Source organism: Physella acuta, unplaced genomic scaffold (genome assembly GCF_028476545.2).
Source record: "Physella acuta isolate Inbredline_101_S28 unplaced genomic scaffold, ASM2847654v3 ptg001058l, whole genome shotgun sequence".
Lineage (NCBI taxonomy): Eukaryota > Metazoa > Mollusca > Gastropoda > Physidae > Physella > Physella acuta.
Genome location: NW_026732575.1, coordinates 1 through 14,290, shown reverse-complemented (window position 1 = coordinate 14,290; position 14,290 = coordinate 1). Strand labels below are relative to the sequence as shown.

Below are 14,290 nucleotides of genomic sequence, written 5' to 3'. Positions count from 1 at the left end.
CAGCTACCCTGGATACTTTGGGATGTTCTATGCTGTAAAATTGAACAGCAGTGTCTCTTCTAGACTTTTTTCCCCGGGGGGGGGGGGGGGCAGAGAGAGTGGGGCACTTGAAATTTTCGGGGGGGGGGGGGCTTTTTTCAAATAGATGCTTAGAAGTAGAAGAAACTCTGTTGAACCATAGGGCACACGACCGCTACCAAAGTCAAAAGTTATGATTCTCGACTCTGATAGGTACCTACCTGACACAGGTTAGGCAAAGTAACGGTGACTGGGAATAAAACTGGTCACACTAATCTTTCATAAGCCAATGTGAAATTTACTTCACTTTCTCCATGGACCCCAGGACTAAGAGAGTAACTTTATGTTCTATCTAGTGACTCTAACCAAACTTATTTGTCATTCCAACCCAATAAACATAAACAAATGAATGATATTTTACAGTAGTTTTATTTCCTTTTATTGTACAGGACATCAGTCTAGTTTGTAAGATGTCCTGAAAACATCACATTAGTTATACAAATTTTAGCCTCCTATACAATAACCTATGTTAATCTACATTAATCTAGAACAGTTTGTGAGATGGCATCAACACCAAACCTGTTATACAGACTCAACAAAAAATAAGTAAGAAAAAAAAAAGTTTTTCAAGGCTTTAATCCTCAAATATCTTGCAGTATATAAGTGGTAAATGCTAATTTATATTTTACAACACAGTCATTTAAACATTCATCCACATTGTATTTTTATAAGGTAAACAAAGTTTGAATAATAAATACATTTATTTAAGTCTTATCAACATGTATTCTGTCAAAACTACAAACAAAACTCCAATAATACATTTCCATTTATCATTTGCTAAAACAAAAAATATTATACTCCGCTTACAGTGTACTGACATAAATTATATGCAACAAAATATTTTAAAAAGCATTTTTTACAAGAATTCTTTTATTTACATATAACTATTATATACCCAAAAAAATATTTAAAGTTGGGTTTTACACCATCACAATCAAAACATTTATCTGGTAATGAACATGCCAGATTTTTAATAAATTTAGATTTGCTTATATGCTACGACAAGAACTACAACAAAATCAAGTTTTTAATACAGTACTTAATTTTAAAATTTCTGAAATTTTCTTTCTACTATATAGACACAGAAAAAGAACATGTGTAACAAAAATTAGTTTGTTAAAACCAAAGTGAATCAATACATGAAATAGTCATGGTTTGCACACTGGAAATTTTGGTCCCTCAAATCTCACCACAAGAGATGAAATATGATAGCAATGTATCTAGTTCACTGTCGTAAGGGCTGAATGTTTTTTAATATATATTTCTATAAGTTTTTGTTTTAAATCAAAGTAAATTTTGTTAAAAAGCAATTCAAATTTAAATTCAATTTTGTTATTTGATTTCCAACTAACTTCATTTTTTTTTTAAATAGGTTCTTAAAACGAGTGAACATCTGTTTAAAATTTAAACAATCATTTACAGTTTCTTCATATTTTTTAATGAAATTTTTAGTTCAGTTTATAGAAGCAATTTTATTAAATACTTTTGTTAAGTCATAAACTAGAAACTATTGAGGGGGTTTTTCTTAAAGAACAAGGGTTTTGAGAATGATGTATCATAAATGACACCATAATTTATATTAATATATATTATACATATATATCTATATTTTTTAAATTAATTAAATAAATGCCTAAAATTGCTTGCTATAAATTATATAAATGAACTAGGGAAGAAATGGTTTTGAGCTTAACTGGAAAAACGACTAATTAAATAAAATGTAATGAATATCTGACTTATGATGTATATTATTATACATATAAATCTAAATAATATATTGCAAAAAAATAAAATAATTTTAATAAATAATTAATTAAAATCTAATGTTTCTTGCATAATTAGACAGGATGAAACAGCAAACACAGATGGTTACATTCTAGGTTTCTATCACATAGGAATGAAAAGATCATAGAGTGACAGGGCCAAAGTCTGACAGCTTCGGCAGGTGGTGAGTATCACATCGGGCCTACAGCTTAGGCTCGTCGAGGACCTGCAGCAAAACCTGGCTGTTTCATGTCCACTGTCTTTCCAATGTATTCCCTTTAGAGGCGAGAATAAGTAACATTAAATTTATTTTATTTTTTAATGAAAATTCCACAAACAGATGATGGCACAGTGAATTCTATTCTTTACATTTACTAGCATAAGTAATATAATAAATAGTAGTAATATAATTTAGTGACATTTCTATACTTCCCTCTGTATATAAATATATAGACATTAATATAAAAAATAATATTATGATAAGAGTATGCACTTAGCAGCCAGTATTACTTTTAAATGAATATGCTTTTAATAAAAGTTTTAATATGCTTTTATTAAAAGTTATAGGGCCTATAAATTTAAATTGTATATCATGTTTCAAGAAAACTTATTTTTATTTTTTCCCTAGCACATGTAAACAATGTTGGTATAAAATTAGAACACATTTTTCTAGTTCAAGACTTCAGAGGTATTTTTAAGATATATCAATAAGGAAACAAAATACTTTTTGTGCCATGAAGATATAATTGTAATATAGGAGAACCTGTACTGTTTGTTTAAAATTTGGGCCACTCTTTTTACTTTTTGATTGATATGCTATTATTGAATTAATGCATATCTTATATACACAGCTATTTATCCCTATTCATGTTCATACTCTTATGATTACCATTGCCTAATTGATTTTTAAAATTAAATGAGTGAAATCAAAACAGGAAACAATATTTCAGAACTATATTATTCAGAGAAATTAAGTTTAAAATAAACCTAAATATATATACAAAACTGTTCATTGCACTTTAATTTGTATAACATAATAGCTGTAAAATAGCTTACCAATTATGGACCATAAGTTTTTGGACTGCAATCAAAGCCTCATATTTGACATTGGGATCTGTGTGCATCATGTACTGCATAACCAGTTGTTTCCCCCCAAGCTGCTCAACCACACTGACAGAATATAAATAAAGTGTTTTCAATTTCACTGAACAGAAGGAGATAAATCCTTCGGCCTTACCGGCCTCTCTCTAAAAATAACTAAAATTAAAATCACACTTTGTCAAAAGATGGTGAGACTATTGTGATACAAAAATATTATCTAAAACAATATTTGAATATAATGCAAAAATGTGTACACACAGCTAAATTATTTTTTGATTCACTCGTAATAAAGTCAAAATAATTACTTTAAGGTTGATGTTTTAATAAAATAATTTTAATAAATTAATAAAATGTATCTTACTCGCTAATAATTTTAAGTTTTTTAAAATCCTTTTTCATTTTAATGCTTGCTTTCTCATACAAATACTTACTTTTTCCCACGAGGATAATGACGAACATACTCTCCAATATCATGTGCCGCCACTGACAGCACTAAAGGATCTTTGCTGGTGTCTAGTAAGCGTACAAGAATCCTGAAATAATTTAACAATAATTTGCATATAACAGTTGCATGAGCACTCATGAACTCCTCTTCTGTCTTCATCTAAATAAGCTGTGAAATTAAAAAAAAAGGACTGAATAATTACTTGAGCAACTCATAATTGTTTTCGTTTAGCTGTGCTGCATTTTCATGCCAAAAGCGATCTGATCGGTGGACTGGGCTCCACTCTAGCCTACCAGATTTGACTTCTGTGACATACTCATCCAAAGAGCTGAAGAAAATATCATATCAATATAAGTTCTAATAGCTGAGAATTGTATTTTTCAATAGTCAATTTAAAACAAATGATAATGAATCATTCAAAACAAAAAAGGTTAAGTTATGTAAATCTCATGGTTAAATTTTACAATAAAAGCATAGCAAAAAAACTTTTTTAGGGGAAAAAAATTATTTCAAGTTTAACTCTATGAATAAAAAATATATTTCTTGAATAAAGCTCCTAAATACCTTACGGTTTTCTAACAGTGACAATTTTGTAAGCGCAGGTGACATAAGATAAAAATCAAGGCTAATAATTTATCAACAAACAATGCCTCTATTTGCCTATATCTGAATGTGCCCTTTTCTTATATTTGGATTTTTATTATACATTTTCAAATCAGATTATACTAGCATAAAAGTTTATAATAACTTTTGCTTAAATAGATTTTTTTTAAAGATTGTCATGTATTCTGCATCCACCAGCATCATGCGACTTATGCTCTTTAATGGGGAAAAAGAAAACTTGTCTTCTCTGCCTGCCTATGATTGTTCTCCTTTATCAATAAAAATCCTGGCAATATATTTTATTCAAAATTCAAAGCAGCTTCAATGGTGAATTTTATTCAAATAACTGAAACTATGGGATGTCTACTATGAAAACAGTAAAGAAAATGTGTACAAGCTAACGTAACTGACCTCAAGTTGCGCACAGACTCATTCAACTTCTCAATCAAATACTTCAAGTCAGCAATCACATCTTCATCCTGGTGTTGGCGGCCATCTAAAAGTTCTAGATGTTTTAGTACCTGCAAAAAAAAAATTTCTCAATGCATAGCCAACTTCAGAAACCTGACTATGTTTTTTATAAATTGACATTTAACTGTTAATTTAGAGATTGATACTTAACTAAAAAAATTTAATAATCTAACATTAAAACAACCTATGTTTAATTTTTTTGTTTTAAGAATACAAGTATTTTTGTTTAAGAAAAACCAAAGTCAAAGGAGTTTCACCATAATGGAAATATAAAGAAATATAATACTAATATGAAGAAAATCATGATTTAGAAAATCAGTGCAATCTTTTTCTAATATAATTTTCACTGTGCCAGCCGTTACCTTACACTGTACCATAGACAAGGCGTGTTCCTGGCGAACACTTTCTTCTTCCACATTTTCAATCAGGTTCTGAACAAAAAGTTTTAATTAATAATTAATGAGTTCTATTAGCTATTTTAAATTTAAATAAATAATTACTGCCTAGTTAATTCAACAATTTCAAACAGCTAAAGCATTAGATATGAACTAGTTTTTAAATATAATTAAATTAAAATACTTTAATTTCTAAAATATGAACAGAAGTTATTTATTGCACATAATTTATGTAATTTTATTGATACAGGGATTTCATATTCGTTTGAATCATTTTTTATTTGTACAGTGGATCACACCATAAATTTTGTTATCTGTATTCTAAATGAATCAAACATCAAACTATGCTGAACAAATAATACTGATGTTAACTATTAATTAATGTGAAGGCAATTCCATAGAAAAAAAACTTTGCAACTTACTCTGAAAGTTGCCAGAACAATTCTGGTCACTTTTTCCTTGACAGCATCACTTAGAACATCAGCCAAGGTGGGGATAATGTTACCACTACAAGAGAGGAAATAAGGGAAGCACAAATAATTAATTTATTAATAAATTGCAATCAATTACAAATTAACCAGACTACATAAAAGATGTCAATTAGATTAATAAATAAAAAAATGCTAAAGATTTTCTAAATCATGTATCAGTGTAACATGCTATGTATACAAGTTTAGCCACGCTATGTATACAAGTTTAGATATGAATTGAACCTGTTCATTTTTTCTGCCAGAGTTGAGTTATGTGACAGACACCAGAGACAGAAGACCAGCTGGTACTGAACTTGGAAGCTTGGCTTGTTGGCCAGGACTTGGATGATTCTGGAACATAATAAACATTCAAGAGATTATTAATTATATTAAGTTAATGAGCTTTATTGTTTTTATAAATAAATCTCAGTCTTAAGTACTAACTGCAGGCTTGCACTAATTTTTTTTAATCGCAAGTTTTTTATCAATGGTAATGCAACATTATATTTCTTGTACCTTTATATATATTTTGTCTTATTATTAGCTGGCTATGAGAAATACAAAAAAATATTCGATTTTACTTCATATTTTTAAAAAAAGTTTGACAACTATCTAGCAATGTACTTGTCTCAAGGTGTATCAACAATCGTGACAAGACAAAATATGATTTTTTTCTTTAAAACAATACTATTAAATAAATATTAGAATTTAACAATTTTGTTCACATAATAAGTAAAGAATATGAGAGAGCTTCTAACTCAACTAAATATTTTTAAACAATTTTACTTTATGAATATAAAGACTAAAGACTAAATGCAATAAAATTCTAAAAAACTAGTCATATGTTTAATAAGCTGAAATAGATCTTCAAAATAATTGACAGCTTCGTGGCTTATTTTATATAAATTAAACTGAAATGGATTATTATTTTGAAACTTAAATCTGTGTTGCCTCAACTGCTCATCAAGTAAAAAAATAGAAAAATGTATTATGACACTCACGCTGATACACCATCAACCTCATAAAATACAATTCTGTAGTTGTTTATTCTAAGCATCATCTGAAGGGAGCGGCCAGCAGACAGCAAGTACTCATTGTTCTGTCAAGAAAAATATCAAACAATATTTTAAATAAAATTGTTGGTTAATATGTGATAGAAGACAACAGCAAGTAATTGTTCTGTCAAGAAAAAATCAAACAATATTTTAATGTAAGTTTTTGTTAATATGTGATAGCAAATAAACATGAAAGCACAGAGCAATGTTAATTTTAGTTCTTTAGACTAATAAGTGAAAGTTTATCTGATTTTATATAATAAACTAAGTTGATTACATATTGACAGAAAAAAAATTTTAATTGGGAAATAACATGTAGATCCTCCTCAATAGAAAAATATTTCTAAAATTTGTCTACAAAAATATTTGTAGGCATTTAAACAAAATACAGCTAATGCTGCTATGACTTAATTTGTTTGGTTTAAACTTAAGCAGCAAAAGAGAGAAATAATAGCAAAAATTACTTACAGGCATTTTAATTTGATCTTTGAGCCAAACAAGGTAACTCTGTAGGAATTTTCTTTCCATTTGATCCTTAGACCAGCACGCAATTTTGGCAATGATACGACTAGCCTGGAGATAGAGAGATTGTGAAAGTAAATTATAATGGTCAAAAAAATTTTAAACCAAAAGTTTACCTATCCAAGCATTAGGATACAATCTGAATCTGTTAAAAAATCTCTGCACTGTAAATGTTACTTCCACCAGGCTAGAGTAATACAATTGAAGTAAAGGTTTCAGTGCTTAGGTGGATGGCATGGTCTTCATTGTTCATCTTTAAGCCACAAGTTGAGAAACCCAAGCCCATCCACTGACCAAACTGGCCCTCATGTATCAACAAGCTTTTATAATGCAAAGTGGGGGAAATAAATTCTAGGAGCTAGCAGCTAACGTTTCCTCTAAGTTAAAAAAGCTAATGTGCACAGTGTAATGTGTGCACGTTATTCTAAATGTCTTATACAATGGTGTATATATTATATATATATTTGACAAAAGGACTGCATGGCTCATTCAAAACTACTGAGTGGTCACACAGCTTAGAGGGAAAAGAGCTAGCAGCTGGTAAGATTGGGGGAGAGAAATGCTCAATTCTTCAACCTGTTCTTCTCCTCTGCTTGGCTAAAGAGCAATGCTTACCCAAACAGAAAATACTGTACTGATAATATTGTTTTTAGAAACAGCAGTTTCAATTTTTACAAAATAAATACAGTTAATCAGTTCAAATACAAGGGCATTGTTGAGATGGAGAATAAACCAAGATTTTGACATTGCGGTGACACATTAAATAACACACCAACTCATTGAACAATGATGACAAAGAATCACATCAATCCTATACAATTCTATGCACCTACTATCACCAGAGAATTTTCTTTAGTTGTTCAGTCCGATGTGTCTATATCTGCCATAACAATGTACTTTAATTTACGCAGAGTAACAGAAGTTTTATTTATCATGTTTTCTTATTGTTCTGACGGTTCATTTTCTAAGATTTTTTTAAAGCTGTGAATTTCTTATATGAAATTACAGGCAATATAAATAGTGAAATTAAACATATTAAAATGGCTCTGCTATTGAATCAGGCTTTATATATAAAGTAACTAAAGTAAAAAAATAATATGCTTTTATTTTTGTATCATACAAGAATATTTTTAAATAATTCGTTTTAAAAACATGCAGTGGTTGAAATATGCATTGTCTTTTGCCTGGCTTTACTGGAAGTCGAAATTGTCTTTTATGTCTAGTGTAACACATTAAATAATATCATACTAACCTGATACACAATAAACTTGTCATCCCTGTCCAACAGATGGAAAAATGGCTGCCAAACATTCTCCTTATTTTTGCGAGCAAAGTCTTTAAATATCTCCACCTTAGCTTTGTCAGCCTAAACAAAATTTAATTTTTAAAAATTAAATATCAGTTAACCAATGAGGTTACATTAAAGTTTTGAATTATTTAAAGATAGAATATAGCCTAACAGTACCTAAAGGTTCTATATGTGTCTGAATTGTATTGTATGTAATAATTATCATACCTGGAGAACATCGTCCAGCATGGTCAAGACATACTGAAGTGTCTGGTCTCGAGAAATATCCTCCATTAAATGACGGAACACTTTCACAAACTAAGAGAAAAAATTTGTACTATTAGTTCAATAAAACAATCAAATTTCATGTAAAGGTAATACAGTTGAATAATAACTTGCTATTGCAGCCATGGCTACTAACCAATGTCGGGTTGGAATTGATCATGGCAGTTCTTTCTTCTTGTTTAGCATGGTCAAACTTTTCAATAAACAGGTAAACATCATTGGAGATCATTTGACCCCTGAAAAAAAATGATACATGGTTAAATTAAAATGAAATAAATGAGCCACTGTCTTGGGTAATCATGAGCAAATTTGAAATATAACCAAAAATGAACTTAAAAGAGTTTTAAAAATTAGTATTGCTTTTTTCCAAGACAATCATCGCAGATTGCTTTACTTTACTGTCTTTCTTTATTCTATCGCATTTCTCAGATGCATAAAGATATCATAAACCTTATTTAATATTTAGTTGTGTGGTAAAAATTGTCATTTACTTTAAAGGCTTGATGTAACTATATATTAATATTTTATTTTATAATAACCAAATTGGAAACAGTAAAATGTTTAGCAGTAGAGTGCAGAAATATATGAAGATACTTGGTGCTCAGTTTATGATAAACACTTGACTGGAGTGGACATCCACAAGGACTTTTTCTAACCTAACCCCACCTCCAGCCACTGACAATCATCAAATAAATGGACAACCCATTAATTAAACAACTAAAATTAGCTGTCAGGCAAGTAGATTTCAGAATATCTTACTGGAGGTAGCTCTTCCAATTCACATTGTTTCTGCGTACAACTTCTGCATGTTCCTGTAGTTTTGATGTGGGTATTTGACCAGCTGATGAAGAATTGCATAAATTAATTATTAATGGTATCATAAAATATTGCCAACAAAGAAAAAGCTGGTTGAAATTTTTGATATCGAGGTAACCATTTATTCAACAAGGTACAAAATATAAATTATTAGGCCTAAGTATTGTCTCACCCAAACAAACTATTTATTTAGAGAAATTGGGAATTAGAAATGTTGAATGCTGGTTGGTTTCAACGGTAGCGTTTAATTAAACTTTAAATTTAAAGGTTTTAACTAGGGCCTACAACTATGGGACTGAGTGTCCTAGGGGTAGAGAGCTGAACTGCTAACCCGTTGGTCTCAAGTTCAAATTCGGGTCCAAGTCAGCTCTGATGATAGGTGCCTAACTCAAGTTAGGGTAAGTAAAGGCGGCTGGGCATATTGCTGACACCACTATCCCTTCATATACAGAGGTCACAGAAACAAGTGAACTACTTCACTTGCCCCTAGGCCCTAGACAGTCAGGTTTGAAATGGAACTTCACTTTTTTTACAACTAGCTCTAGATCTAATTCTATTATTCTAGATCTAGTGCCTTTTAAATTAAATAACAGATTGGCCCCTAAATATTATAATTAAACTTTAGACCTAGATTCAAACATTGTATAAACTTAGGCCTAGTCAAATAAATATTGAGTTTATTCAGGCCTTCCGTAATTTTAATTATTTATTATTTATTAATAAATGTCAAATGAGATCCCCCTCGATTAAAAAAAAAACAGTTGCCCTTGGCTTGGCAGTTGTGAGATGTTCTAGAAATCAAAGAAATGTAGGACGATAAAAATAATTACCACTACTCAGCCTTTCCAAATCTTCAATTAAATGACTGGATTCCCCTGACGACATTCTATTTCGTTTATCTTGCTGTTCCGATATTAATTAAAACAAAAGAACTTAATTTATAATTTCTTATGAATCCTATAATAAACACAACATTTGGGATATGTTTGAGAGTAGCTTCCCTTGAAATCATATGACTACAGTTTTTCTCGTGTGACTTCCGCGAATATTTTAAAAGTTTCGATTAATTTGTTTTTATTAAATTATTAAATGTAAAAAAAAACCTTTTAAAACAGCTTTGTACATTACATAGGTAATTATTTTATTTAGGGCGGGGGAAAGGGGTTAATATATAGGGAGTAAATGACAGGGAAGGACGCCTTGGTTGGTTGCTAGAGCTTACAACTGATAATTAGAAAGTCTCGACTCCCATGTTCGAGTTTGAAGAACGTCTAAGGGTCTACCCAGCTCTAATGGGTACCAGAGTTTCTTCCAGGCATCTCTTCGCCCCCCCCCCCCCCCCCCCGAAAATTTTTAACCGCCCGAAATGAAATTTATATAATTTATATAGAAAATATATACTTTTAACAGTGTCCGCCCCCCCCCCCCCCCCCCCCCGAAGAAAGTCTACCGCCCGCCCCCCCCCCCCCCCCCCCCCCCCCGAAAATTTAAAGTGCCCCCCGGAAAAAAAGTCTGGAAGAAACACTGATGGGTACCTTACTAAAATAGGAGTATCAAAATCCCCTGGGCATAGTGCTGACTCCACTATCCCCATGTATGCCGGGTCAGTGAAATAGAAGAACTCTATTTCATCTGCCTTCTGTATCTTTTGTAAAATCGGAGGAAAATGATGAATACATGGCCCTATTCATCTTGAGAATATTGTCGGGGGTGGCAAGGGAAATGACCGGGCTTTATTTACGAAGGCGTCCTGCTCTGATGGGTACCTAACTCACGTTAGGATAAGTAAAGGCGGCTGGGCATAGTGCTGACCACACTATCCCTTCATATGCAGAAACATATAGCCCGTGACTACGTTCTCCTCAGGTAACAGAAACAAGTAAACTAGTTCACTTGCCCCTAGGCCCTAGACCGTCAGGTTTGAAATGGAACTTCACTTTTTTTACAACTAGTGCCTATTTATTTAACTATTTTAAAAAATAAATAAACAGATAGGCCCCTAAATAAGTTATAATTCGACCTAGATCTATTTTGGCCTAATACATTATATTAACTTAGGCCTAGTCAAAAAAAACATTGAGTTTATTTAATATTTAGGCATTCCGTAATTTTAATTATTTATTAATAGCTCTAAATGTCAAATGAGATCCCCTCGATTAAAAAAAAAACAGTTCTACTTCAAACCCAACGACAGGCATACTCTTTCCCGGAAATTATAATATAATAACCACTGCTTCAAGACAATAAGTAACCCTTTTGTAATGAACTTCCTCTAAACTTGACCGGGTTTGCATAAAAAATTAAACTACCTAAGGAGAAAGTAAAAACTCTAAATCAAAGAAATGTTTTTTATGAGAACTATAACTTTCCTCTGATTTGAAACCACCACCCCCACCCCATGACTCAATTAATTAAAATCAATGGCGTCGCTAGAGTTGATGGTTTAAACTATAACTATAAGTATTAGGCTCATTTTTCACTGTGTAAAAATCATCAAAATTCGGTCTTATTCCACTGGTGTTAACAGGGTAATGTGGGTGGGGCGGCCGCCCCTGAAATGGTCCCTAGGTGAGGGAGGATGGGCGCAAAATGTGGTAGAAAAAAAGTCTAAGCTGCATTACTTAATTAGGCCTATGCAAAGTTCAGAAAATGGACTACTACTTGACTGATTTAAAATGTTTCTGTATCAATTGTGTGAATCTAAATTAAAAACTTTAAAATGTGCGCCCTTATCCTTTAAAATTAGCTGGGGTGGGGGTAAAGGGGTGGTTGTAAACGGACACAAGACTAGACTGCTTGAACTAAAAAACAACAAAACAAGTGAAATTTACAAAAAAAAGAACAAAAAAAAAAAAAAAAAAAAAAAAAAAAAACAACGCTGAGGTTTAGACCTCAACTACGCGAGCACTTCCTAGAGAACTCCTCCACATAATTTTTTTGTTACATTATCCTTTAAAATTAGCTGGGGTGGGAGTAAAGGGGTGGTTGTAATCGTGAAAAAATATGTGTATAAATTGGAGGGGGGGGGGTGTAAAATTGATACATCGAATAGGGCGCCGGAATGGGTTGCTGTGCCTCTGCAGAGTTTCTTTCAGGCATCTCTTCGGGGGGGGGGGGGCTTTGCCCCCCCCCCCGAAATTTTTTTTACCGCCCCCCCCCCCCCCCCCCCGAACGAAATTAAATTTATGTAATTTATATAGAAAAATATATACTTTTAACAGTGTCCGCCCCCCCCCCCCCCCGAAGAAAGTCTACCGCCCCCCCCCCCCCGAAAATTTCAAGTGCCCCCCCCGGAGAAAAAAGTCTGGAAGAAACACTGCCCCCCCCCCCCTCCCCCGAAAAAAATCTACCGCCCCCCCCCCCCCCCGAACGAAATTAAATTTATATAATTTATATAGAAAATATATACTTTTAACAGTATCCGCCACCCCCCCCCCCCCCCCCGAAAATTTCAAGTGCCCCCCCCCCCCCGGAGAAAAAAGTCTGGAAGAAACACTGCGCCTCTGTGCCCCAAAAGTTCGCCAGAAATGTATCGCTCAGCAGCTGAATAGTATTATAACTCACCACACCACCGATTTAAAAACTGAACACTAATCAGCTTTAAAAAATTATCAAATCAAGTTCAAACACTTGTTTGTTTTTTTTTTATTTAAAAAAAATGCTCCTCGACTTCAAGGAAGGGCATTGTTCAATGTTCGAAGATCATGGCCTGTTTTTCAAAGATATTAAAAAAACGGGAAGGATAAAGAATAAGCGAGAGCGTAGTTTTATGTTATGAAAGCGTAACTGAGTAACTAACTGTAGAGGATGGCTGAACTTTGGACCCATTGAAGTGTAACCAGTGGGGTTATGTACTGTTTAATGTAACAAAAAAAAATTATGTGGAGGAGTTCTCTAGGAAGTGCTCGCGTAGTTAAGGCCGAAAGCTCAGCGTTATATTTTTTATTTTAAAAAATTCACTTGCTTTGTTGTTTTTTTAATTCAAGCAGTCTAGTCCTGTAAGTGTAAATTCAATCAGACGGTCACCTGTCAACCGTTACTCGCTGTTCCAGCAATGTCAAACGCTACACTATTATCCACCTTACAATATCAATACAACGTGATCTATATACCAACGTTTATATTTCTCGTTTTGTTATTCGTCTTGGGTATCTGTGGCAACACCCTCATCTTGTTTGTGTATTGGAAGAAAGGTCAGAAGACGACTACCAGTTTGTTGATCCAGTGTATAGCTGGACTGGATTTAGTGACTAACATTGTCATTATACCATGTAAGTTGTTTTTAAAATATATAAATAGAAAGAAACTAAGGCGGTATCTTTATGAAGTATCATACTCCTTTGAGTAGTAATTAATTGTTTCTTTGTTTTTATCTTTAATTTTTTTTTAGATTTGTATATATACAAATGTTATACAACAAGATGTGGAAATATATTGGTTTATTTTGTTGTATAATGTTGTGGGGGGCACTTGAAAATTTGGGTGGGGGGGGGGGTGGAAACTGTTAAAAGTAAATATTTTCTATATAAATTCAATTTCGTTCGGAGGGAGAGGGTACGGTAGACTTTTCTTCGAGGGAAAGATGCCTGAAAGAAACTCTGCGTAGTTAGACGGCAGAGCATATGATTGCTATCTATTTCCAAAAGTCCCAATGGCAGATGAAGGCCGGGATCAGGGGACAGCATCTAGGAGAGACAACTCCAAAATCAAAGAACTGCTGGCTTGTAGTTTTTTCTTGGGTGAACAATGGCTGCGGAAGAAAATCCAGTGAGAAAAATCAGGCCGAGGAGAACATAGTCACGGGCAGAGGCGTAGCGAAGGGGGGGGGGGGGGGTGCGGACCGCACCGGGTGACACCATTTAGGGGGGTGACACCAAGGCGAAAAATAACAAAATATATAGAGAAAAACTTGAGGAGGGGGGGGGTGTGCAAATAGAAAGTTTGGGGGGGGGGGGTGCAAATCGAAAATTTGAGGGGGGGTTGCAAATCGAAAATTG

General features: G+C 32.9%; 1 protein-coding gene across 1 annotated transcript; it reads right to left on the bottom strand.

Annotated features, from left to right (window-relative positions):
• Nucleotides 1-428: 428 nt before the first annotated feature.
• Nucleotides 429-10,291, bottom strand: LOC131955240 (V-type proton ATPase subunit H-like). Its single transcript, XM_059319264.1, has 15 exons — nucleotides 10,124-10,291; nucleotides 9,237-9,318; nucleotides 8,614-8,713; nucleotides 8,421-8,510; nucleotides 8,157-8,270; nucleotides 6,851-6,955; nucleotides 6,329-6,426; nucleotides 5,571-5,678; nucleotides 5,280-5,364; nucleotides 4,825-4,893; nucleotides 4,403-4,512; nucleotides 3,591-3,716; nucleotides 3,375-3,476; nucleotides 2,899-3,012; nucleotides 429-2,118 (listed from the first exon to the last, which is right to left on the bottom strand). Exons 1-15 carry the CDS (start codon nucleotides 10,176-10,178, stop codon nucleotides 2,052-2,054), a joined length of 1,425 nt encoding a protein of 474 aa, XP_059175247.1. The 5' UTR covers nucleotides 10,179-10,291; the 3' UTR covers nucleotides 429-2,051.
• Between the last annotated feature and the right edge of the window lie 3,999 nt (nucleotides 10,292-14,290).

Excerpts from the sequence above, each read along its gene's own strand:
- LOC131955240 (XM_059319264.1), bottom strand. The coding sequence starts at position 10,178 with ATGTCGTCAGGGGAATCCAGTCATTTAATTGAAGATTTGGAAAGGCTG. Across the intron at positions 6,427-6,850 it reads AAGATCAAATTAAAATGCCT|AACAATGAGTACTTGCTGTC; the intron begins GTAAGTAATTTT and ends TTTTCTTGACAG. Across the intron at positions 3,717-4,402 it reads GAGTCTGTGCGCAACTTGAG|CTCTTTGGATGAGTATGTCA; the intron begins GTCAGTTACGTT and ends TATTTTCTTCAG.